Raw genomic sequence first — 27,624 nt, 5'->3', positions numbered from 1 at the left:
TTTAATTTAAACTCCCTTAGAGGGGTATTAAAATACTTATTTTTAAACTTTCAAGTTGGTTAGAAAGGGTGTTCTGTTTTACCGACATCTATGTTCAGGCTGCCACCGAGAGATGGCGCCACATATGAATTCTGACCCACTTGGCGGGAAATTTAAATTTTTTATTTTTAAACTTTTAAGTGGGTTAGAAGGGGTAATTTTAAATTTCGCGCCACTAAGTGAAAGTTGGTTAGTGTTCTGCTTTACCGACTTTGATAATAATGCCCCTATAAAAATGCCGGTAAATTACCGGCTGATGGTAAGTTACCGACCGATGGTAAGTGTTACCATCAGTTGGTAATGCAGATTTCTTTCACAATTTTTGGTCGGGTCAGTAGGTCAGAGTTCTGCATTACCTACCGATGACCCACTTGGGTTCTTCATCACAGCTTGATAACTTCAAGTTATCTATGTAGTCGGCGTTTACTACATTGTGGTAGGAGAGTTGCGCGCGCATGTGGAGTAGTAGGGAGTTGCGCAGTGGGGAGGTGAATATAGTGGGGACTGGGGTATAAGTTACGTAGCGCGGGCCAACACACTCATTCTTTCTTTCAGCTTCTATCATTTTAGGTAAGTTTCTCTTCCAGGTCTTGTTCTCTCTTTCAGGTCTCTTTCTCTTTAACATTTCTTTTCAACATTTTTTTCCTTTTCTATGTTTTAATTTCAGGTTTATTTCTAAGTTTTTCAGCTTTATTTCCAGGTTTTTTTTGTTTCATTTTTCAGATATATTTTCTAAGTTTCTTTTTCAGATATATTTTTAAAGACTTTTTTACAGCTATATTTTTTAAGTTCTTTTACAGATATATTTTCTAATTTTTTTTCAGCTTTATTTTCTAAGTTCTTTTACAGCTATATTTTCTAAGTTTCCTTTTTCAGATATATTTTTTAAGTTTCTTTTTAAACTATATTTTCTTAGCTTCCTTTTACAGCTATATTTTCTAAGTTTCTTTTTTAGCTATATTTTCTAAGTTCTTTTACAGCTATATTTTTAAGTTTCTTTTTCAGCTACATTTTCTAAGTTTCTTTTTCAGCTAAATTTTCTAAGTTTCTTTTTCAACTATATTTTCTAAGTTTCTTTTTCAGCTATATTTTCTATGTTACTTTTAAAAACTAATTTTTTTATTACAGTTCTTTGTCTTGTTTTTTTGTTTAAGGTTTTCTTACAGCTAAAAAAAATGGATCTAGAAAAAGTCAACTCTGTTAGGCGATTTGAAGGTTACCTGCCGACGAAGCCGCTCGCGGAATTGATGAAAGATGGACTGTACTACGTCTCAAAAATGAAAAAAGTCCAAACTAAATATGGACCTAGGATCATAGTTGAGATTGATGCTGATTTCGTCACATACTTACCAACAAGATTCATCAAGCTCTTTGAGGATGAACCCACCACCTTGGACATGATGAAAGAAGCTGCGATATCGAAGAAACTTCAAATGAAGTATCTTGGAGGACCGTATAATGTTGTCGAATTTAAATTGTTACAATAAATTGTAAAAAGAAAATGTATATATATTTTAAAAAATTTTGATAAAATAAACACACAAAGTTTTACCTATAAATTGGTTTTAAATTTACTTTCCTTCTCTTACACTGTAAAAAAATCTGGTGTAAAATAACACGAAACTTGTAATTTCACACAACAAAATTATAGGTTGTACGTAGTAAATTTATTTCGTTCCAAAAGTAGTTTTACTATTTTTAATAATTTTACATTATACGACTATGTAATTTAATAGTTTTGTGTAAATTTACTACGTCCGACGTAGGAAAATTTGATCACTATGTCCGACGTGGTATTTTTACATTGCGTGTATTTCTACACTTTGACGTAATATTACGTCGCACGATCTGTACAATTACATGGCGAATGTAATTTTCTTATTCCTTTAAGATTTTCAAAAAATTTTCAAGTTTTTATAAATAACTCTAAAAAAGTGTATATAATGTACATTTATAGAAAGTATATGCTAATTTATAAGTAAATAATAATATAACAAAAAGTTTTGGGCTATATTTCATAAATACAAAAAGTTACGACTGAAAATATTATTTCAAAAAATATTTGCAGGTTATGTAGATTACAGTCGGCGTGTAAAAATACCACGTCGGACATAGTGACCAAACTTTCCAACGTCGGACATAGTAAATTTACAGCAGATTTTTTTACAGTGTAGTATAAGTTATTTTTCAAAATTAGAATAAGTTTTATTTTCAGGAATTATAAAGGAGTTTAAATTAAATTTTAAAGGATAGGTTGTTTTTTGAAATTAAGAAGCATTGTTTTAAATTTTAAATTAATAATATTTATTTTTGAAAACTTAATAACTATATTTACAAAATAGATTCACAATTTTCATAGAAAGATTTTAAAGTAGAGTCAGTTTTATCAATTCCATTAGAAATAGCACTTATATATTGGTTTGGAGGTTCCAAAAACCAATCGCGTAGAATTTTAACATTTTTTACAGCACAATTTTCACTACAAAAAGTATGATGCGTACACGTCGTTAACAAATCAGACTTGATTTTTTTCAACGATGGACAATTAAAATCTTCCAAGTTTTGTACGTTGAGTAAATATTTTTCTAGCCAATTCTTTTTTTCTAAACCTTTAACGTAAATTATACTTGCACTTGGAAGTATATCTTGTAGAATTGGTCGAACTTCATCGTATGAGACGTCTCCAGCTGTCCAATGGATTCCATGGTAATTATGTGTTAGCCAAAGATTTTCACTTTTGTAGCGTCCTGGCAGTGAATTCCAAGGACAAGGAGGTTCAAAAAGGTAGACGAGAGGCTGTGCATCTGGTTGAAGAGGAAGTATCGCCAACTCTTTAAAGACTAACTCGTTGTTGGCTCTTTTAAAACCTTGAACGTCTACGATAAACTCCATTTTGAAGCAGAAATGAATTTCTAGCCGAGAGCAGCTGCTTTTATAGTAATCACCCCCACCACTACCACATTATCCCCACTCCTTTACAATAGTTTCTTTACAACGCCGCTGATTGGCTTATATTGTATGACGCGGTCATGGATTATTAAGCAATAGGCGGTGGTCTCGGCTGGCATGTTGATTCCTGCTTCAAATTCTAACCTCACATCAACTGATGTTTGTTTTAGAAACTCGTTGTCTTGTTGTCTTATTTTCTTTCCTTGAACTTTTAGACCTAGTTCTTGCAGAAAGAGGCGATTCTGAGGTGTTAACACCTTGTGAGATAAATTTAGACTGATTGGACTCTTGCATATTGGTTGACTTTTATAGTTTCCACCAACAACAGCTCTTTGATTATAAACGATTCCCATTACAAAGACTTTATATGCAATCGAATTGTTATAGTTTCTCCTCTAAAATTGATTAATTCACCGTCCTGATCAACAATTCGCAGCTGTATACTATGTATTGTCTTGGTGGCAATCGGAAGGTAAATGACGTGTGCAGGCACTTCCACAATCCTATATCCTGGTGGAACGCTAGGAAAAAATTCATGGATAGTGTGAACTTTTTGGTTATTTATATACGCTCCAGATGTTATGTTGCACTCAATTCTAACTGAATTAACCTTTAAAATGGCTACAGGTAAATCAGAAGTATGTGCCCTATGAGATGACAGTTTCTGCGATCTAAATCCCAACAACTAACCAATCGAATGTTTAGGTTTAAAATCAATTGGTAAATTAGATTCAACAATAATGCGTAATGTATTATTATTAGGTTTTATACTAATAACAGTTCCAGTTTTTACAGAATTTTGAATATATGATTCAATATCTTTAATTTCATAACTTCCAGTTGGAATATCAATTTTTTGATTTCCAACGTAAAACTTGTTATTTCCTTTATCAATATTGGGAATTGAATTAAAAGTCAATAGTTTAACAAGACCAAGTACATAACTTTTATTTGAATTTAGTTCTATTGGAGGGAAATATTCAGCTCCCAGAACTGAAGAATTTCCTGTTAACGTTAAAGTAAACGAATCACTCATGTTGCTGTCAGATTGTATACTGAAAGCTTACAATAGTTACACACTTTTATAAAGGTTAAAACAACTCTTAATATTTAGTTGATTACACAAAAATTTAAGACACAAGTGTCCACATACAAATGTATCATAATTTTGATGTTTTATGATTATATTTTATTAAGCTACCATCACCCAAGTAAATGACAAGATCTGTTGGTGGAGCAAGATTACCAAAACTATCAAAATACATTGTTTCGTTTTTGAATTTTTTATATGCTACCCAATGTGTTCCAGCACCTTCTTTATTATCAAGATTAATTATTCCTGATTCACACGTGTAAGGACCACTTACAGGTAGTTCATTTCGCATAAAAATACCACGAAAATGAGGTATTTTGGCAGCTTTGGCATACTTCAACAGATCAAAATCAGTTAGTGGACGGTGAGGTAGCTTCAAAACAAGTTTTTTTTGCTTCTTGTTGTTTGCTTCTTTTTTCTTGATGTTTGATTATTAATTCCTTTTCCTTGAATGTAGGGTTTCAAGTGGAGACCAAGTCCTTGTCGATAAGGTTTAAGGTGTAATCCCTTTCCAAGCGATATGGCTTCCATAGTTCTATTGTGACGTTGAGCTTCTGCAAGCTGTTCACTAGCTGTTTTAGCTTTATTAACAGCCCTTGCTATTCCTGAAGCACCTCCAGCAAGTGCTCCTAAAACACTCAGTCCAGCAAAAATTGGAACTAGCGGTAAAATTCCACCTACTTTAATAGGTACAGGAAGAATTCTAGGTGATAAAATTTTAGATTTACCGCCCACACTTTTTATTGCATTTTGGGCACCAATCATAGCTGCTCTTATTGATTCTTCAGCATTATTACTGAGAAACATACTTTTTCGAGTAGCATCAACAATTTTTCTTAGCGCTATTTGCTTCTTCTTACACATTGTTTTACTCTTTTTCTTCTTTATAGATGATTTTCTTTCCATTTCCATGCCTAATTTTGATTTAGCTTTCATGGTTCCGGATATAGCTAAAGCTGCTGCTCTTTCACTCACACCAGAATCTTTAGCTGTAACACGTTCCCACGCTTTCTTAGCTAATACTTTATCTGCTTCGTTTCTAGCTTGAATATTTTCACGATTTTGCGAATATGCAATGTCGTGTTGTTTACATGCAGCGTCTAGTGGATTAATTCCCTGATCACCTCGAGACAAACGCTTTGCCAACTTTGTACCAGGTCCACAGAATTGATATCCTGGTAAATGTAACTCAATCGGTAAACTATTGATGATACGATTCATTAAACCTTTTCCTTGATAGCGACCTTTTTTTACCTCCTGATGCAGAATCATACTTCACTCTACAATGGTTGACGTGAAACTGACAAATTGACTATAAAAGCTAGGTATTTATAGATTTTCGAGCAGTTACTGTCAAGATGCAGTTCACGAAACAACCTATCGCACTGCCAATCTCTAGTATAGATGTTGAAACTAATGAAAAAAAGATTAATCGTCACGGTAGTCTGTTTTCAGACAGCATTCGAGCAGTTTTCTGTGGCCCCTCAAATTGTGGTAAAACAAATGCTCTTCTTTCCCTAATAATACATCCAAATGGTCTAAGTTTTGAAAATATTTACCTCTACTCTAAATCTCTACAGCAGCCGAAATATAGATTTTTAGAAAATGTAATCAGTCAGGTAGATGGTGTTGAGTATTTTCCATTTAGTGAACATGAAGAAGTAGTATCTCCAAAAGATGCTAAAGCAAATTCAATATTCGTTTTCGATGACATTGCTTGTGAAAAGCAAGATAATGTTAGAGCTTTCTTTTGTATGGGCAGACATGTAAATGTTGACAGTTTCTATTTATGTCAAACGTATGCTCGTATTCCTAAACATCTTGTTCGAGATAATGTTAATTTATTGGTTCTATTTAGGCAAGATGAAAAAAATTTGAAACATGTATACGAAGATCATGTTAATACAGATATGAGTTATACTCAATTTCGTGATTTATGTTCAGAATGTTGGAAATTAGACAAATATGGATTTGTTGTTATTGATAAGGACCGTAATTTTAATGACGGAAGATATAGAAGAGGATTTGATTGCTTCATTTCACTATAAATACAAGAACTTTATTGAATTTTTCATTAGTATAGTTTATCTTGTCTCGAAGAAAACATGTATCGAAAAGAGCAAGAAACGCTTCGTCAAATAGCAAAAGCAAGTGATGCTATTAGGCGGAAACATCGTTTACTCAAAATGGGTAAAGAGGCTGGAAAGAAAAAATATTTAAAAACTGCTGGGTTGATTAAACTTTTATTTAAACAAAGACCTAATCATGCATTAATAAGTCCAGATGATTTGGAAAATTATAAAGAAATTCTTGTAGCTACAAATGCACACCGAAAAAATTATAGTTCCAGTGGACTTGTCAACGTAACCAGAAATTCTAAATACACTGATGTCATTGCAAAACTTTTTAAGGGTACACCAAAAAAGGGTAGTGGTGTTTTGAAGAAGAAGAGGCTTGGAAAGAAATTACCTCAATTTATGATTTCAAAGAAACAATTTAACCCAGACTACATCTATTGGAATAATCCAAATGAACTAGTTGACCATTTACGTCTGCTAGTAGCATCACAGCAAGCTGGTAATCCAAGCCATAATAATGAAATTATGTCAATCATCGAAGAACTACGTGAAGCTCGCATTATATATTAGGAGAGTACAAGCAAATAGAGCTTAGTATTAAAATGAGCATTGATGTGTTTGGACATCCCTTGTCACGGCCTCTTGCAAGTCGTGGACTTCCTGGACCTTCTGAAATTGGTTTTAAAATTACTCCAAGTGAACAATACGACATTGATAACAAAAGACTTTGCAACGTTCAAGACGCTGAAGAGCAACGAGACGCTGTAAATTTAAGACTTACACAGAAAATTATTAAAAACGAGATAAAAACAGTTTTTCAAATTACATCTTCTTTACGATCAGCTATTGATGATTTGAATCTTTATATTCGAATTATCGAGGATAGAGTAAACGAAAAACTTAAAGAAATTGAATCACAGAAAAATTACATTATCAAAGAGGCTAAATTTATTCAACAGTGATGGCTGATCAAAAATTAACAGTTGTAACTGAACTGCATAAACAAGCTAGAAGAAATTATCCTCGTCGAAAAGTTCAAATGCGTGGTATAGATGAAACCTGGCAAGCAGATTTGGTTGAAATGATACCTTATTCTTATTCTAATAAAGGTTTCAAATACATGCTCACAGTTATAGACATATTTTCCAAATATGCCTGGGCTGTAGCTGTAAAGAGTAAGAATGGAAAGGATATTTCTTTAGCCATGAAAACTATTCTCAAACAAGGCCGAATTCCAAAAAATTTGCATACTGATAGAGGCAAAGAATTTTACAATTCTGAATTTAAAAGTTTAATGCAAGAATTTAACATTAATCTCTATTCTACATATAGTAATTTGAAAGCCTCAATTGTTGAAAGATTTAACCGCACTCTAAAAAACATGATGTGGCCTGAATTCAACTTACAAGGCAATTATAAATGGATTAATCTTTTACCAACTCTCATGTCAAAGTACAATAATAAAAAACATCGTACTATTGGTATGAAACCCAAAGATGTCACCGTAGAAGATACAAGAGAACTGCTGAGACGTATCCGTAAACTACGTAGAATTCCGCTGAAAAGATCAAAATTCAAAGTTGGAGATAGAGTTCGAGTTAGCAAGTTTAAAAATATCTTTGAAAAAGGATATACTCCCAACTGGACAACTGAAATATTCACTGTGGAAAAAGTTAAATCAACAAAACCAGTTACATACAAGCTGAAAGATTATCAAAATCAACCCATCGAAGGTGGTTTCTATGAAGAAGAATTGCTGAAAGTCCCATATCCAGATGTTTACCTTGTAGAAAAAGTTCTCAAGACTAATGGTAATGATGTATACGTGAAATGGCTTGGATTCGATAGCTCACACAATAGTTGGATAAAAAAATCTGATACGTAATATAGTTAAAGTAACGTTAAAGTAAAGTTAAAGTAACGTTGAACTAACGTTAAAGTAAAGTTAAACTCACGTTAAAGTAAAGTTAAAGTAACGTTAAAATAAGTTAAAGTAATGTTAAAAAAGTTAAAATAAGTTAAAGTAAGATAAAATAAGTTAAAGTATAGTTAAAAAAAGTTAAAATAAGTTAAAGTAAGATAAAATAAGTTAAAGTATAGTTAAAAAAAAGTTAAAATAAGTTAAAGTAAGATAAAATAAGTTAAAGTATAGTTAAAATAAGTTAAAGTAAGATAAGTAAAGTTAAAATAAGTTAAATTAACGTTGAAGTATAGTTAAAATAAGTGAAAGTAATGTTAAAAAAAGTTAAAGTATAGTTAAAATAAGTTAAAGTAACGTTGAACTAACGTTAAAATAAATTAAAGTATAGTTAAAATAAGTTAAAGTAACGTTGAACTAACGTTAAAGTAAAGTGAAAGTAACGTTAAAGTAAAGTTAAAGTAACGTTAAAATAAGTTAAAGTAACGTTAAACTAACGTTAAAGTAAAGTTAAAGTAAAGTTAAAAATAGCTAAAACAAGTTAAAATATGTTAATGTAAAGCTAAAATAAGTTTAAAAATAGTTTAAAAAAGTTATAATATAGTTAAAATAAGTTTAAAAAAGTTAAAATAAGTTAAAATATAGTTAAAATAAGTTAATGTAAATAGATTAAGGTTTTTTTTAAATAAAGTAGACATACAATAAAATTGAAACATTTTGTTTATTAAATCTATTTCCTGGTACTCCTCCTCCATTTTCATAACAAATAATTTTCTATTTACATTGGTTCAACATCATCATCGTCGATTTCTAGAATTTTATAGTGTCCCCATGCAAGGGTGTCGGTGCTGTTGTCTAAAAGATACCTCTTATCGTCATAAGGACTTAGTGCGACCTTTGTTTGTTTTAATGTTTGTACATTGTGTAGTTTCGACCTAATAGAATACTGGGTTCTTGATTGAATTGTAACATTTCTCAGACAATAAACATAATCATCAAAATTAATATCTTTTTTTACAACTCCAGCTTTTACACCTTTAGCCTTTTTTATTAAATCTTTCTCTTCTACGCGAACGCTGTACATTTTGCTCCGCAAGCCAACAAATTCTGTTACAATTTTCCCGCAGCATTCATCCTTCATGAGACCTAATATCTTTTTGTTGGCTTGCGGAATATTGTACACGTTATTAACCGGATAATCAGAAGTGTCGAATTTCATAATGTCTTGTTTCATATCGGCGTAAATGTCTGAGCACTTGATTTCATAAATCAGGCTATCGGTGTCGGTGTACAATAATTTCAAATTTTTTTCATCATACTTGTTCAACATATAATCATAATGGAAGTCGTAGATCAAAGTTTTTGACACATCCTAAACAGTCAAGCCAACATACACCGGCTTGTTCATGAAAACCTCCATTTTCCTAAGTTCCACAGCAACCAAATTCTCATTAAAGATTGCCCTGCTGTGGAAATTAGGTTTGGAAATTAGGGCTTCAGCTCCATATCTACCCTTCCACTTTGTCACAAGTTTAATGTCCACATGTTTTCGCACGTTCTCCATTGTTTTGCCAAATACCGCGTTGTTCATCAATTTAAACAAGTTTTTCTTAAATTCATTACTGGCGTTTGTTCTTCGCGTGGTATTAAAGTCAATGTAACTTTTCAACCATGTGGATTGATCGAATTTTAAGACGCGATGGATTTTAACTAACACGAGACCATTGGCAATAGCTTGTTTTAAGGCACGATAATGGAGAACGTGCTTCCGTTTCGGTAGGAGGATAGTTAGGAGCTTCTCTTCTTTTGACCCTGGTGGCTTCGAGCGTTCCGGACAAAATGGAAAATCGCTGTGTTTATCGTGAAGGTGATCTGGATAATCCAAATCAACTTCTAAAATGTAACCCGTAGGCGCATCGTCTGCAACATTGAAATCAAAACTATTATCAACATTCTCTACCCACTTGAAGCCACCATGGGGAAGCGGTTGAACCATTGCCCAACCGTATAGATTATTTGCGTCAAAGTATACGATGTAAGACGTGTCCTCATTTTTATCAAATTTTTTCATGTAAGGATTGTTAGCTTTTGCATATCGATTTGTACATTGACTTACACCACCTCTTATTCCTCGTTCAATAAACATTACCATGTCAATGTCTGTCAAGAGTTCAAGTCTTACATGCATATACTTTAACATTGCGTCCCAAGTCAAACCCGGTGTAGTATAATAGTGTGCTGGATCTAGACCGTACGAGATTAAACACTGGTTTCTGAAATTTTCGAAAATGTCCGCGAGTAACAGTATGTCGGTTTGCATGTACAAGTATACATAATCACCAAGATTTTGACAATTAAATTCACCCCACACTTTCTGCGCATGTGCATAGTCTTCATCAGAAACATTCGAATCGTTTAACGTGCTATAAAACTTATCTTTCGGCGGTAACTCTGTTTCGTCGAGTTTTTCCCTTGAATCAATGTATTCATAAGGAAAAACTCCTTTTCGCGTTAATAATTGAATTTTATCGTCGCTGTAATTTGAAAAGACTGAGTTTACAATTTTGTATTCATCGAGATAGGATGCTAACTTGTCCAATGATGATGCCATAAATTTAAATGAGTCGATAAAACGGAACTTTGAAAAACTACCTTTTACATTTTTAGTAAAACTAATATACTTTTCCTTGTTTATGGGAAGCAGATACACATTACCTTCAAAACCAGTAGCAATAGCTTCAATAATGAAATGCGCGTCATAGCCGCTAAGATTATGAAAAACAACGGGTATGGTCTGCGATTCGTGATAGTTAATGTTACAATCTTGATGCGCGGGTCCACGATACTTCCCTGTTAGATGACAATGATCTCGTACTTTAATATCACCATGCGCGATTTTATTATTGCAAATATGACATGTACTTGCAAATCTAAAATCAGCCATCTGTTCTCGACTTAACACTTCTATTGGTACAGGATTCTTAAAACGTTTATCTAGATCGTCAGACAAGTTTTTTAACTCTGTTGAAAACCATTTAGCCGGTTCTTCGTCATCTTTAGGAGATGCTTTGTATACAGATAGAGAGTCATCAAAGGCACATTTCAAATAATAGCCAATACTGAGCGTTTTGTGAGTTTGAAAAACCTCAGTATTGCTAGGTTCTGGTGGCGCTTCAGAAGGAATTAAGAGGCTTTTACAATCTGCGTAAATAATAAAGGGCACACGCTCCTTGTTTGAGAAATTTTTGAACTCAACAATATTCTTCCGTGGTTCTGGCAGCACAATTCTCGTCTCATTCATCTTTCGGCAGCTTTCCTCGTGTTCGGTTAGCTTTACTTCTTCCTTAAAATAATGTAGAAAACGATCACAAATGTATTTTTTGCCATTATGTTTTGACAGTTGACTGCTGACAATCTTTGATAAATCCTTGATCCACACATAATGGTAATTGAAAGAAATAATGGCTACTTGGTCCTCCTCCTCCTCCACATCAAGATTTTCGTCAATGTAGTGGTCTTCAATTCGTAGAAGATTCACATGCATAACCTTCTTTTGCGTTGATAGATGTAAAGGTGCCACTGAAAACTTTTCATCCTTTTTCACAAGACCATAGACATTCACTGAAATGTTATTGTGAGCCTCAAATTTTGAAATATCTTTTAGCGCAACAGGGAACTCAATTCCAGTAAAATCAAGCGTGTGCTCATAAGGTCTGTACTTTGAAACTCGATCTGAATGCTTTTCAACTTGGTGTAAGGCTGACAAAATTGACCATTTAAAACATTGATTATCTACATTCTGAACATTAATACATGCTTGTTTCCTTTTAATAGCAAGTGGTAAGTCGATATAAGAACCAGCGCGCATGGGATTGTACTTGTTAATGTTAACCTCCAACCTTTCAATAGAATGAAGTCTCCAATTAGAATCTTTCTCTTGGAATTCCTCCATTCTTTTTAAGGTTACTTGTTTAACACAAACATTGTACCAGTCATCTAATGGGGTTGTAACTAAAATGTCACCGGTTTTCGCGATGAATGTCTTTAAATCTGATATTTCTTGGGTTTTACCATCAATGGAATCTTTAACAAATTTCGCGAACAATACAGTGTAAACTTTTAGCGGACCAAACCTGTTTAAAGCTTTTCAATGTTAACTTTAAATAAACTGAAGGCATCATCAAGGAATTCATTAATATCCTTGTAATCTAAATTCATTACAGCACTATTTTGTAAACGACCCTCAAACGCTTCTTCAAAATCCACCCATTTCATTCCTTCATTCACTACTTGAACACCCGCACCACGTTTCGTTAGAGTATCAAAATGGTAGAGCAAGTATTCCATTTTTTGTCTTAAATTTAAGCACCTAGATCTTTGAGATGAAGAAAAATCAGACTCACGTAAAAAGTTTCGGAAAATGTTTATATACCGTTGACACTTGTTCTGCCATTGGAATGCTGTAACCATTTTCTCCTCGCTAGTCATAGCCATCGTTGAAATGAGCTGACGTTCTGCTGTTGTAATGAAGTTGTCAGATTCTTGACACATTTCATTGTACTCTTCCATGTCAATACGTTGACGAGACTTCTTTCGCGATTTGCACTTTGGCATCTTGATAGCTAAATCTGAAAGAAACTTTAAAAAAAAAATACGTCTAAAACTAAGAAAAACCTGAAAAAAACTAAAATAAAAAAAATCCTAAAAAACTCAAACTAAAAAAAATCCTGAAAAACTCAAACTAAAAAAAAATCCTGAAAATAAACAACTAAAACTAAAAAAAATCCTGAAATAGAAAAAATCACCACCACCACCTTAAAACTAATACAAAATAGAACAAAAAAACCCTAAAATAGAAAAACAACCACGACCAACTTAAAACTAATGCAAACTAGAACACAAAAATAAAAAAAACCTATAATAAAAAATCAATAACTCCTAAATTCAAAACGAAAAAAAAACTCTGAAAATTGTCTCTGAAAATTAACTCTGGAAAGAAACTCTGAAAACTCTGTAAAGAAACTCTGGAACCCTGAAAACCTGGAAGTAGACTGCTGCACCATTCAAGATGCAACTGATGTTTGTGACCCGCGCTCCGTAACTTATACCCCAGTCCCCACTATAATCACCTCCCCACTGCGCAACTCCCCACTACTTCACAGACGCGCGCAACTCTCCTACCACAATGTAGTAAACGCCGACTACCGGGATAAATTGAAGTTAACATAACCCAAGTGGGTCAGATGTGGGGTTCGTAGCAAGCATTACCGACGTTGCGTTCTAACGACAGAGAAATCTTTTCTCTTGCGTATAAGGCATGAACGTGTATGTGTGAGTGTCGCGTATGTGTGTTTCGCGCCTTTTGTACAGTTGCGTCTGGGACCTTGCTTGAGTAGCACGCTTTATACACGGCTACAATAAATAGTCATTTTTAAAGAGAATATCATTCATTTATTTATTTAAAACCCTTCATCGTAAATGTGCAATATGTTGGGAAGCCTTCGGATTTATGACACTTATTAATCTCGTTTAAATAATTATCAAATTCCCACATTGGTGACCCCGACGTGATTTCAAAGCACAAGGGGTAATCGTAAAAAATCGCGTCAATCGTGAACAATAAAGTGAAGGTGCAGTGACATTAATTTTATAAAAAATTCTCGGGACAAAGTGGTGAAAAAAGTTTACAAAAATCTGCGAATTTCGAGGAGTTACTGCAGAATCTTTTCGGAGCACATGTTCGCACGTGTAGACGCCACGCCATTGCCCGCCAGGAAAACTGCATCATTCATTGCTCACCATCTACTACAAAAAAAAATAATTATACATTGATATTTTCTCTTTTTTTCAAGAAAAATTAAGAATTTTTTATTATATTTTTTTCCCATTTTTTTTAAGACTTACAAAAGTACGAGCTCATAATTATTTATTTGACAGCTGGTCCCAGCCAACACGGACGCTTCACGGGAAGCCAAATACTCTCCAGAAATCCGCCAAGGGTTTAAAATTTTTTTAAAAAAATTTTTTTTTCCGTCATTGGACCTCATTGAAGCCATTTTGGAGCATTTTTCCATGACGACGGAGTACCTGCTGGCAGCCATTTTGCAAAGGATTTCCTGAGTGCAGTAAATTTTTTAAACAACGCTTTGGAAAACGGCGCATGGGCAAAAATATTCCTGCCCATGCAACAGGTGTGTATGGTTTACATATTTTCACCCTGTGGCAGTAACAGTTTTCCTCCCCATTGATTTTTAAAATTTTTTTTTGCACGCCTCCTGACTCACCACGACAACGTCCAAGGAGGGCATTTTCCATTTTCCTTGGGTAGAATTCCAGCGTGGTCACATAAAGGTCCAGGAAGCCAAATTATCCAGATATCCAAATTTTTATTAATTGAGGGAAGCAGCAAATAATCTACAACAGAAATAGCAGAGGGTCATCTTCAAGGACATCATTCGTTTTGTTGTCGGGTTATTATTATTTTGTGAGTATTATGAACAGCGGTCCCAACCTTCTTCGGTTTGACTGTTTGAAGAATAGATTGAACGAACGAAATAATATTTCAATTTTCATATTTTATTTTTAAAATTCATTGAGATCTCAGCACTTTTAAAATTCATTCTTATTGATCGATGTAAATTTTCTTGTACCCTCTCCAATTTTTTTTTTATTTTATTTTTTACCTTTTTATTTTATTTTTTTTTATTCTTCAAAAAAAAAGGAAAGAGAAATAAAGGGAAAATTTTTTTTGCTTTTGTTGTGCTCCCTCGTGTCATTTATTCTGTCAGGTACTTTTTATTTAATTTTTTTATCATAGCGTCCATATGTGTTATATTTTATCTAAATTTTGACACATTAGTAATTTTAAATTGTGAATCATTGTTTAATTAGCAGTGCATTGCTCTTTAGCGTTAAGTAATTTTACAAAAATAATTTATCAAGGAGTTATATTTAGCAGAAATATTAAAATTTTTTTTTAGGACATTAATAGTCCATTCAATTAATTAATTTTTATACTCCTAATAAAAAATAATTTATTTTAATAATATTGGTGAAATACCTCAAATTTCAAATATATATTTTTTTTTGCTTTCCGGTAAACTATTGTTTTTTTATATAAATTTATTTAAATAATTGATTTGCTACTAAGTCATAACAGCGTTTCTTATATATATTGAAAATCGGATTTGTTTGCTGTTGTTTTTTTTGCAATATGGCAAGTTCAACGAGCGACGAGTTTGTTACTGAGGATGAGTCCGAGCAAGAGGGGGGGCCGTCGCCGCCGCCGGCGCTAGAAGAAGAAATCGATATAGACCATTATTAAAATTGCCAGTTTTTACCACAAAGAACCGGCCTTGTGGTTCGCTGAAATCGAACTCCTTTTTGATTACTCGCGAGTTACCATGGAAAAAGCCAAGGCTGGCGCAGTGCTGGGCGCACTGGACTTTGAAACTGTTACAACAGTAAGCGATATTATTGTACAAGAAACCCCTCCGCCGGATATTTACAGTCAAATTAAAGAACGATTAATTGCAACTTTTGCAGTATCTTCGGAAGCGCGATTAAGACAATTGTTAAAGGGAGAATTGTCGGGAGAGGGAAAGCCTTCGCTAATCCTAAATCGGATAAAGACCTTAAGTCAAGGAAAATGCGGAGATAAAATTATAAAAACGGTATTTCTCGACCAGTTACCCGCGAATTGTCGCGCTGCTCTTGCACTGAGCGAGGTTACTGCGATAGATAAGTTAGCACAACTTGCGGACCGTTTCTTCGAGGCTTCTGGACAAATTGGCACACCGCAGGTTGCCGCTGTTGTATCGGAAGAATCGCAGGGCAAGGTGTTGAAATTAATTGAAGAATTAACTGCCAAAGTCGACGCGATTTCCGCGCAGAGTAGATTCCGTCCAGCGCAGCAATCCAGCACCTATAACAAAAGAAACCGAAGTAAATCGTCCAATAATAAAAAATATAATAACGACAACGGTAACAGAAACGCGAATTATAAAAAACAATACAATCAAAGTAATGCTCGCAGCAGCACCGGAAACAACAACCAATTATGTTTTTATCACGCGAAATATGGAGATAAAGCACTCAAGTGTGTAGCTCCATGTCTCATGCAATCCGGTACTTCATCGGAAAACTAATTCGGCCGCGTCAAATTAATTGTTTAAATAGTCATTTACTTTCTAAACGTCTACATATAAAAGACCGTAAATCAGGGTTATCTTTTTTAATCGACACCGGTTCAGATGTGTCAATAATTCCGGCAAATTCCCATCAAGAATCTGAAGCTCCACATTATGTTATTTATGCTGCGAATAATTCGCAGATAAATACATATGGTAGTAGCAAATTAAAACTTGATCTTGGGTTAAGTCGAAATTTGTTGTGGAGTTTTTGCATTGCATCCGTTCCATACCCTATTATCGGCGCCGATTTTCTTTCATATTTCGGATTATCGGTTGATTTACAAAATCGTAAATTGTTAGACTTAAATTCATGCGATAATGCCATTTGTTTTTTTAAAAAAGCTAAGGTCACGGACATTAGCTCGATTGACAAGTCGTCACCGTTTTATAATATTATAAATAAATATCCGGATATTATTAACTTAACGAAAAACGAGATAAGAGTCAAACACGGCGTCTTTCATCACATAGTAACGAAAGGTCCACAAGTTTCGCAACGACCGCGTCGCCTTCCGCCGGACAAGTTAGCAGTGGCAAAAGCTCATTTTAAAGCTCTAACCGAGGCTAATAAATGTCGACCGTCGTGTGCAGCTTACGCTTCGCCCATCCACATGGTCCTGAAAGGCGATGGCCAGTGGAGAGTTTGCGGCGATTACAGACTTTTAAATACAGTAACGGTTCCGGATAAATTTCCCATACCTTTCCTACACGACTTTGCAATTAATTTAAATGGTAAACAAATTTTTTCTAAATTAGATTTGCACGCGGCATACCACCAAATACCAGTTTTCCCGGAGGACGTACCAAAAACAGCCGTAACTACTCCGTTAGGATTGTTCGAGTTTTTATTTATGCCATTCGGGCTTAGAAACGCAGGACAAACATTCCAGAGATATATGTTTCAGGCCCTCGGCGATTTAGATTTTATTTTTGTGTATTTGGATGATATCCTCATCGCTTCCAAAAATGTTAAGGAACATGAGGAACATCTTAATATCGTTTGCAATCGATTAAACGAATACGGGTTAAAATTAAATCTTAAAAAATGTGTGGTTTATCAAAAACAAATCGAGTTTTTAGGACACGTTTTGGACAAAAACGGTTTCCGGCCCACGGAGGAAAAAACACGCGCAATTACGGAATTCAGAAAGCCTCGCACGATTCATGACCTTCGTCGTTTCTTAGGACTTGTAAATTTCTACCGTCGTAATGTTCCTCATGCTGCTCAATTACAGCGGCCGTTAAATGAATATTTGCATGATACGCGCAAAAACGACAAACGAGAAATTATTTGGACCGCGGAAGCTGAGCAAGCTTTTATCGCGGTGAAAGAGGCATTGGCGAAGGCTGCCCTCCTCGCTTTTCCATCCCCTAGCGCACCTACACGTCTCGTAACGGACGCTTCGGATCTAGGGATGGGCGCGACCTTAGAGCAATATTTAAATAATTCTTGGCAACCGTTAGCCTTTTATTCAAAAAAATTCAATTCCGCACAATCAAAATACAGCGCGTATGACCGCGAATTAACCGTAATTTACGAATCCGTAAAATATTTTCGATATTTTTTAGAAGGACACGAATTTAAAATCGTTACGGATCACAAACCGTTAATATACGCGTTCCAGAAAAATAGTGAAAAAGCCTCTCCGAGACAACAGAGACAACTTTCATTCTTATCTCAATTTACTTCGCAAATCGAGTATCTTCCCGGGATCGATAACGTCGTTGCCGATGCATTATCGCGAGCCGATGCAATCACATTTTCATCTGAAATCGAAATGGCAGAGCTCTCAAAAGCTCAAATTGAAGATGAGGAGTTGAAGTTGATCACTAACGATTCAAATTCATCATTGAAATTAAAAAGATTTGATTGGAATAACGTAGCTATTATTTGCGACATGTCTGGAGATAATCTCCGTCCTTATATACCTCGTTCTCTCCGTAAACAAATTTTTAATTCAATGCATAATTCTGCACATCCGGGAGGTAAAATTACTGATCGTTTAATTCGCAAAAGATACGTGTGGCCGAACATGAATAAAGACATAAAAAATTGGTGCAGGTCTTGTCTACAATGCCAGCGCGCGAAAGTTACAAGACACACCATAGCATTACCTTCTCACTTTGTCGCACCTGATAGTCGGTTCCAACATGTCCACATGGACATAATCGGTCCCCTGCCAGTCTGCGACGGATATAAATATTGCCTAACATTAATCGACAGATTCTCTCGTTGGCCCGAGGCAATTCCCTTGAAAGATATTGAAGCCTCAACCGTGTGTCGCGCGTTTTTTGATAATTGGGTTGCCCGTTTCGGTTCACCTGTAACGCTTTCGACAGACCAAGGTAGTCAATTCGAATCGCGACTTTTTAAAGCACTTTTAAATTTAACGGGGTGTAATAGAATAAGAACCACCCCTTATCACCCAGCAGCTAACGGGATGATCGAACGTTGGCACCGCACGTTTAAAGCGGCAATAATGTGCCACAGTAATAATAAATGGATTTATTCCTTGTCGACCGTGATGTTGGGATTGCGTAATAATATTCTGGATTCGGGGGCGTCGCCGGCCGAATACTTGTTCGGAACCACCCTCAAGATACCGGGCGAATTCGTGTTGCCGGAAGATTTTTCGGTCGATCGTCAAATTTTTATCGAGGAATTTAGGGAACATATGAGGATGGTAAAACCAGTGCCAGTCGAGCACAAACACAAAAGGAAAATATTTTTCTATAAAGATTTGTACAATTGCTCTCATGTCTTTGTTAAAATCGGGACAATAAAAAAGTCACTCGAATGTCCTTATTCGGGTCCTCATAAAATCATTAAACGAACATCTGATAGAGTTTTTGAAGTTGAGATAAACGGTAACAGCAAGCAAATCTCGATCGAAAACTTAAAACCAGCATTTTTCGCATTTACTGATAATTTAAATATAAATGAAAATACGAGCAATGTACAGCCTAATATTACGCAAACAAACAATTCACAAACAAATAATGAACAAATAAATAAAACAATATCAAATGAAAAACAATCACAAATTGTATTAAACAAAACTACGACGATGCAGAATATTGCTGCACTATCGACTTCGCATAGTGATACTAATGTTAATTTGAGACCCGTTCTACGAACGTATGTAAATAAAAAGAAGGTCTCTTTTAAAAAATAATGTGATAAGGAAACAACAAGACTGATATGACTGCAATAATTTTTTTAGCGATATCTCTTTGTAACAAATATTAAATAATATCACTTGCGAATTATTTTTAATTTTTAAATTTTTTATGCATGTACTAATTTATATCTATTTACTTACTTGAACAAACAGTCGATCGACGATGATTTGTATTCCTTTTTAAATCTTCTACACTAGTGCACTAGAGATTTATTTTCTATTTTTATATCAAACTTTTTTTTCAAACAATTTATTAATATTTCATTTGATGAATATTTATCTACGACCGCACTATTCAAACTAACCGCACTGAGTGTACATTTGCAAAATTTTTGTTATCGTTAGCACTTAGGGGGGAGTACTGTGGGGTTCGTAGCAAGCATTACCGACGTTGCGTTCTAACGACAGAGAAATCTTTTCTCTTGCGTATAAGGCATGAACGTGTATGTGTGAGTGTCGCGTATGTGTGTTTCGCGCCTTTTGTACAGTTGCGTCTGGGACCTTGCTTGAGTAGCACGCTTTATACACGGCTACAATAAATACACTCGAATCTCGCTATAACGAGAAGTTCGGGAGTCAAGTCTCCCTCTATTACGAGCGCAATTCTTCATTCATTTTTTTTAGTGTTTACAATTTTTATAATGTCAAAATTACAAACGTAACCTAGTTTAATTTGAACTTTAACATACAGAAATTTATATAAGCTAAAATTTTGAAGATATTCGACTCATTGATATAATTTCAAATAAGAAGTGACTTTTTATGACTTTTTTTATTTTTATTTTATATAAATAATATTGATTTTAACCAAATTTAATCCAACTGAATGTGCATTTGTTTATAAATAGTGGGGGTAATCAGGAGGAAATTTTTCTCGCTATACCGAGAGACAGAGCCCTCGTTATAGAGAGCGCTCGTTATAGAGAAGGTCGTTATAGCGAGATTTGAGTGTAGTCATTTTTAAAGAGAATATCATTCATTTATTTATTTAAAACCCTTCATCGTGAATGTGCAATATGTTGGGAAGCCTTCGGATTTATGACACTTATTAATCTCGTTTAAATAATTATCAAATTCCCACACAGAATTCACATGTGGCGCCATCTCTCGGTGGCAGCCTGAACATAGATGTCGGTAAAACAGAACACCCTTTCTAACCCACTTGAAAGTTTAAAAATAAATATTTTAATACCCCTCTAAGGGAGTTTAAATTGAACAAAAAAAAATAAAGTGGCGCCATCTAGCGGTGGCGGACGGTACTAAAACTCGGTCGGTAAAACAGAACATCCCTTCTAACCCACTTGAAAGTGAGCTATTAGGAAATCTACCTTACCGACGGTCGGTAACTGGGCCCGTGCTCTCATAGCTTAACTACTCTTGTCGAACATTCTATTCTTTTGAATTGACTACCTAGAATCGTTAGAAGTCAATCCAGTCAATTCAAAAGAATAGAACTCCATATTCATATTCATAGTCATAAAAATTATCGTAAACAAATTGGCTGCCTTTATTCCCGTGTTACTTACGATATTTTTTATTCCTAAAGCACAAAAGTGGCGATTTCAGATAGCAGACGACAGGGAGTAAAAGTCATTCACTTGTTCGACTTATATGAAAATGGCGGCCGTTTTCTCCCATGGGCAAAAATAACGCATGGGATCAGCTGTTATGTTTGCCTCTTAGGAGAAAATGGACGCCATTTTCATATGGTCGAACAAATGAGTGACTTTACTCCCTGTCGTCAGCTATCTAAAAGCGCCATTTTTGTGCATGTGGGATAAAAAATAAGTTTTGACACCACTGCAGAGTTGAATCTCAAACTAAGGTGAGCCATTTTGAACGTTATTCAGACAACAAATTTTAAAACGTTTTTAATAAATTGATTAATAGAAACATAATCAAAAATATGATGCATATTATAATGTCTTAGTTGTCAGGTTCAAGGAGTGATTTTTTAGAGTCAAATTTTTTTATATTATTTGAAATATTCATTAAAATACAAAGTACCGGGATAATACCGGAATACCCACACCCGCGATAATACCCACTTTTACCCTATTTATTTGCATTATCTAGTCCTTGTAAAAAGGTTACGTTTATGAAAAACTCAATATACATTATTTATTATTTAATAGAAGTTTCTATAAACTAATCACAAAAAGTCACTAAAAAACGTTAACATTATAATTATTAAAGGGGAATTTATAATTTTATTGGTTATTTACTTGAATAAACATTATATTGAATTTTCATTTTAATTAGCATTTTATAGCACTCAACTTCAACCAGCATTTTATTACACAAGCAATTGAATTAGATTTATATTCCACAAAATGTTCAATTAACATTTTATTCCACTGGCTTTCTAATAGACATTTTATCAACGGGGGGCGTCGATATAATAAAATCGTATTTTTAGCATCAAGATGAATCGATTGGTATATGTTGTGATAATTGATAGATTAACAAAAGTTAATTTTGCAAATATTCGCGAAAGCTAGTTCGTATCTTTCTGTCACCGAGTATATAAGTGGAGATTCCGAATTGCGGGAATGCTGCGTCAGCTGGTCGCACTAGACCACGTCAGCCAATTAGAGTGTCGCTCGCTCCCACAGCGCGAGCCTCCCCACTCAACCGCGCCACAGAGCTCACATCGTCACTAAATTCCGACCTGCACGGTCGCAACGCTCCCGACTACCGCGAACAGCATTATAGAAAAAATTGTACCTTGTACCCGCAAAATACATTTCTAAATTTATTCTTTGTTTTAAATCAACCCAGTGCACTTTAAACGTTTATTTTCTCCCATTCATTTAACTTCCTGATTTTTATTTTTTGCGCTTTTGCCTTATTAGTTTTTCCTAACTCTCTACAATTTCTGGAAACTTTTGCGAGGGTCAAAAATTTCCTTCCTTTTCCTCCTTTCCTATAAGAATTTTTAGAAACTTTCTGAGAATCTAAAATTTTTAATTTTCCTTTTTCTTAGTGACACAAACATTTGAAACTCACGGAAGATCCGAAATAGTCTTTTCCCTTAATTTCCGGTCATTTTCCATTATCACGGAAAGAAATTACAATTTTGTGGAAACTCTCTGCGGGTCCTGAAATTCTTGTTTCTTTCTATTTATTCACATTTTCCCCAGGCGATTTTTGGAAACTTTCTGAGGGTCCATAATCGTTTTCCCCTTTTCAAATCATTTACGCGTTACTTCTTGGAAACTCACTTAGGGTAAAAAAATTATTATTTCTTTTTCCCAGTTAATTAGTTTATTTTCTTTTTAGGGTTCCGTACCCGGTAGAAATCCTATTAAAACGGTTACGGAAAATGACCAAGTACCCCCCCAGAGCTAAGTTTTTCATCTAGAGAGCTAAAAATTGGTACACATATTTATTTTCACGCGTAGATTACAGGAAGAATATAGCGAACGTGATTGGAGTTCATCTTCATAGAGTTTTTCGCGAAAAACATCAAATTTTGACCGTTTTTCACAAAGAAGGGCATGTATCCCCACCCTGGCGCTCACAGTTTTTTTTACCGAAAAAGATGAAAATTGGTATGCATATATATTTATATATTTATATATTTATTTATATATATTTTCAAAAATATATTACAGGAAAAATATAGCGAACACATTTGTTATTGATCTTCATAGTGTTTTCAGCGAAAAACTCGAAAATTTTTTCGGAAACTCAAGGAGGGTCCGAGATTTCTTTCTTTAAATTTGCTCTCTAAATTACAATTTTACCGAATTTTTTGGAAACTTGTTACCAAGGGTCCAAAACTCGAACTTGAGATTGTCAAAGCCTAAAATTGACGGTATCAATTTAAATTATAAATTGTATGAGAATTTGTAAAGTTAATCACAATTAAAGCTAAAAATTTCGCATCTTTATCAAAAAATCAGTTCTCTCAGCAAAATTATGTTGCTTTACAATAAAAATCTTACTTCTTACTTTTAAAAATGTTATTCTTTGCATGCAGACGAATCGATTGGTGTATATAAAGTAGATATATATTCTATTTGAATTTATAGAATTATTCACAATTAAAGCTGAAAAATTCGCACTTTTATTAAAAATCATTTCCATCTTCAAAATCATGTTGCTGTAGAATAAAATATTATTCTTTATTTGAAAACGAATCGAAAATATTATTCTTATATCGATTGATGTATATAAAATATATATTGTATTGGAATTTATAGATTTAATTACAATTAATGTTGAAAAATTCACTTTTTTACTAAACAAGTTTTTGTTCATGTAGAATCATTATACTATAGAATAAATTTTTTTTGTTTCCATTCAGATGAATGAATTTGAATTCATAAATGTTAGATTGTATAGAAAATTACTTAAAAATTAAATATACCTGTCGTTAATGCCTCTTCCACGAGGAATCACATTTTTTTGCTGATAGTAAAGAGGAATCAAAATGTTCATGTAATGAACATTTGGATTCACAGCTCGTTTATTTTATATTGGTCCAAAATTTGTTTACTCGTTCAAACTTTGGCCTATGCTTTTACCTTTGCCCTACATGTTAAATTCATTTTTTGTGTTAGTTTTTTAATTGTATTCTGCCATCGTAGTCTCAAGTCATTGATTTTTAAATTTCGACTTTTTACTATGCTGTCTTTTAATAATTTTCATGTGTAACCGTTGCTTTACAACTTTACAAGACTTGCACTGATGAACCTTATGTTCTTCGTCGTCCTTTAAAATAGTTAAACAATTTTTATGACGCACAATGCCCATACTGTCTCTATAAGCAAAATAATAGAGATCCTTAGCATCAGATTAATTAACGTCAACATCGGGGCAACCTTGACAAACTAGAATTCCGTAAATAGATTTAATTGTTTCTTTTAATTCTTTTGCAGAATGCATTTGATTACTCTCAATACAAATGTCATTGTGGTTAAAAACTTTTTCATTAATTTTTATTAAAAGTTCCATATTTTCGTCAATTGTTATTTCTTTTCTACACACTGAATCTATACGATTGTTTTTGCCCATTATTCCAATTCGATCACAGATAGAATGTGATGCCTTATTGACCACACCAATCTTTTGAATCTAGAATGTTTGAATGCGCTTGTGTTTGTTCGCACTACAATTTATTGAATATGAAGAATGGATAAAAACTGATGTTGTGATCGAATTTAAAATAAATAAAAAAACTTTGGAAGACCAAATTCTGGTAATTTTACTAAAAATTCGCTATCAACAAACAGGAGAAAGTTAGTTAAAATTGAAGAATCTTATTCTTTTGAAGAAGTAAAAGAGTCATTTCTACTTTCGTTAAAAATTTTTGTAAAAAGTATTTAGCAAATTTAATAAATTCTTTTCTTCCTGATGACAAAATTAAAACAAATAATGAGTATTTGATTTTACCATACAGTTTTGAAGAAGCTTTGGCATTGATTGAGGACGCAAATTTAACATTGAAAGAAACGCAAATATTTGTCCACCCTATGTGGATTTAGTGGAAAGCAAAGAGTGTTATCCTAAAGATGTAAATAAATCGGAAAAAGGAGTGAAAGTTCCAATTCAGACTTTGCTAGGTCAAACAGTATCTTGATTGTTCATGACACCCAATATATAATTACGAATTATACATAAAAATTATACTTGTCGTGCAACAATTGTAATTAAATATGGCGTTGATGGAACCTCTGGTCTAGACCCTCTTCAACAAAAAACTGATAACTTGAGTATTGATGACAAATCACTATATTGAATTGGTTCCACTGAAAGTTTTTGTAAAGGATACAGTAAACTCAGACGAAAAATTTATTATGTGGAAAAATGATAATTCGGGATTGACAATATATTGTAGACCAATACAATTTGAAAGTGTTCACGAATCAAAAGAGAAAACTATTTCTGTGACTTCGTCTTTGAAAGGTAAGATATCTCAACTTCAAGCAACAAGAATCAGAACAGAAGCCGGAAAATTCATTGTAACAGCTTTAATGCATTTAACAATGGTTGATGGAAACATTTTTTGAAATATGGATTATCTACATTACATGCACAGATCCGCTTTTTAGAGTGCATTTTACATATTTCCTATCGCCTTGAATTCTGAAGTTGTCGAATAAGCACAAAAGACAAAGGATAATGGCCAAAAATGCAAAAGAGCGAATATTTCTGGCATTCGAAGAAAAAACTGGTTTCATTGTAAATGTACCTTGGAAAGGTTCAGGTACATCAAATTGTACTTATACTGTCAGAAGATTTTTTTCAGATCCAGAATTAACATCTAACATTACCAGTGTAGATAAGAACTTGATACAAAGGTTCTCTTCGATTTTGTCAGCAAAAATAATATAGATGTAGATGAATTTGATAAGTACACATATGAGACATCAAAAATTTGTGTTAAAATCTTTACTCATAGTATTACATGCCTTCTTCTTTGCACACAATATTTATCCATGGAGCAAAAGTTATGAAACACTTATTTCTCAATCGAACAGTACACTGAAGAAGCAGCAAAAGCAAGAAACAAAGATTTCAAAAAATACGTATATATAATACAAGAAAATTTCCAAGGAAAGCAATTAATGAGGATTTAGTACACACAGAGCCGGATTTATGTATAAGCAAAATAAGCAGTTGCTTAGGGTCCCGGCTTGCCGGGGGCCCCCAAATTTTTCCAAGATTATATTTTTTTAAATTAAAAAAAAATTAATTTTTAAAGTTTGCAGTGGTTTTAAAAAAATGTAAAATGTTTTTTCTAACCAGTTACACTTTTCTTATTTCGAAAGATGTGTGTCTACATTGAACCACCTCTAATAAAACACTACAATTTACTTCGAAAATAATATTTCCACTTACACATTGTAAAAAATCTTATTTTCCACTCAAAAAAATAGAAAATTGTTGTTAAATAGTTATTATTTGTTAATATAGAAGATTAATATATTTCGATGTCAGGTTAGGTAGCAAAAGTGACAATTTAAGTTTATCACGTTGACAATTGTGATGAAAGCATGTCTTCCAGTATTTTTCTTACTAGTTAGTAGAGCAGACAACTTTACCACTCTTAAAATTGAAAATTCTTTGCTTTTTCGGGTGGTTCAATGATGCCGCACTCACTGTATACACATGACATTCAGAAAAAAATGGTTAAAATAAATTTATTGTAATATTTAAAATTCTTTATCACATCGGAATATTGAAGTTGACATAAGGGCTTAATGCTGAGTGCCCCTTTTTTGGTAACTCTTGCCTAATGCTTAGGGCCCCCGAAGGTATAAATCCGGCCCTAAGTACACAAGCTATTAGCTAGCTCAAATCCACTTGTATATAAAAGACGGAAATTTAAATCGTTAGATTAACCCTCTGCTGATGCTAACTTATCCTCACTCTATCGCTAAAGAAAGTAACTTTTATAGTCCCCACCAGGCGCCCAGAATGACGTTTTTTGACGATAACGGTCGTTAGCATCAGCAGAGAGTTAATAAACTCACCTTACATTGAATGGTTAAATAAATACATTAATCTTACCTTGCATAGATGGATTAATACACTAAACTTACCTTGAATGGTTGGATTGATACACCTATCTTACCTTGAATGGTTATATTGATACAACTTACCTATCATCTTTCCATAATGGTTAAAATGATACACTAATATTGCCTTGAATAATTGGATTGATCTACTCATCTTTCCTTGAATGGTTATATTGATACACTTAACTTACCCTGAATGGTTGGATTAGTACAATAAACTTACCTTAAATGGTTGCACAGTGGGATTTTTTTAAATTTACTGTTCAAAAATGTCTACAGCCTACAATTTATAACCGATTTGAGTGTTCTTTATTTTAAAATAAAGGGAAATAAATTCTTAAGACATCCCTCTAGCCCGATTTTTGAGATTTTAATTGTTTATAATTTTTTTTAATCAAAGTTAAAAAATTAATACAATTTTTTAAAAATAGACGTTTATATTTTTGTTCCGTTACTGCACATGATCTAAATCAGTTCAAATTAATTCAATATGAAAGCCAGACAATTAATAAAACAAAATAATTTATTTAAATTGCTATAAACAGTATTAATTAAAGGGGCAACCCTTGTTGTAGCGCGCAAAAATTGACCACTTTCATAAATTAAAAAAAAATATCCACTAACATTTTTAAATAGAACAATTT

At 33.6% G+C, this 27,624-nt stretch overlaps 3 protein-coding genes across 3 annotated transcripts; 1 reads left to right on the top strand and 2 right to left on the bottom strand.

Annotated features, from left to right (window-relative positions):
* Nucleotides 1-2,370: 2,370 nt before the first annotated feature.
* LOC122509238 lies at nucleotides 2,371-2,938 on the bottom strand. The gene has a single exon (XM_043623126.1). It carries the CDS (start codon nucleotides 2,929-2,931, stop codon nucleotides 2,371-2,373), a length of 561 nt encoding a protein of 186 aa, XP_043479061.1. The 5' UTR covers nucleotides 2,932-2,938.
* A 4,182-nt stretch (nucleotides 2,939-7,120) lies between these two features.
* Nucleotides 7,121-8,044, top strand: LOC122509234. Its single transcript, XM_043623111.1, has 2 exons — nucleotides 7,121-7,334; nucleotides 7,503-8,044. Exons 1-2 carry the CDS (start codon nucleotides 7,121-7,123, stop codon nucleotides 8,042-8,044), a joined length of 756 nt encoding a protein of 251 aa, XP_043479046.1.
* Nucleotides 8,045-9,449: 1,405 nt separating this feature from the next.
* On the bottom strand, nucleotides 9,450-12,691 carry LOC122509227. Its single transcript, XM_043623102.1, has 2 exons — nucleotides 12,247-12,691; nucleotides 9,450-12,160 (listed from the first exon to the last, which is right to left on the bottom strand). Exons 1-2 carry the CDS (start codon nucleotides 12,689-12,691, stop codon nucleotides 9,450-9,452), a joined length of 3,156 nt encoding a protein of 1,051 aa, XP_043479037.1.
* Nucleotides 12,692-27,624: the final 14,933 nt, after the last annotated feature.

This window comes from Leptopilina heterotoma, unplaced genomic scaffold, assembly GCF_015476425.1.
Source record: "Leptopilina heterotoma isolate Lh14 unplaced genomic scaffold, ASM1547642v1 Lhet_115, whole genome shotgun sequence".
NCBI lineage: Eukaryota > Metazoa > Arthropoda > Insecta > Hymenoptera > Figitidae > Leptopilina > Leptopilina heterotoma.
The sequence above is the reverse complement of the archived record's forward strand: the minus strand, read 5'-3'. Positions and strand labels throughout refer to the sequence as shown.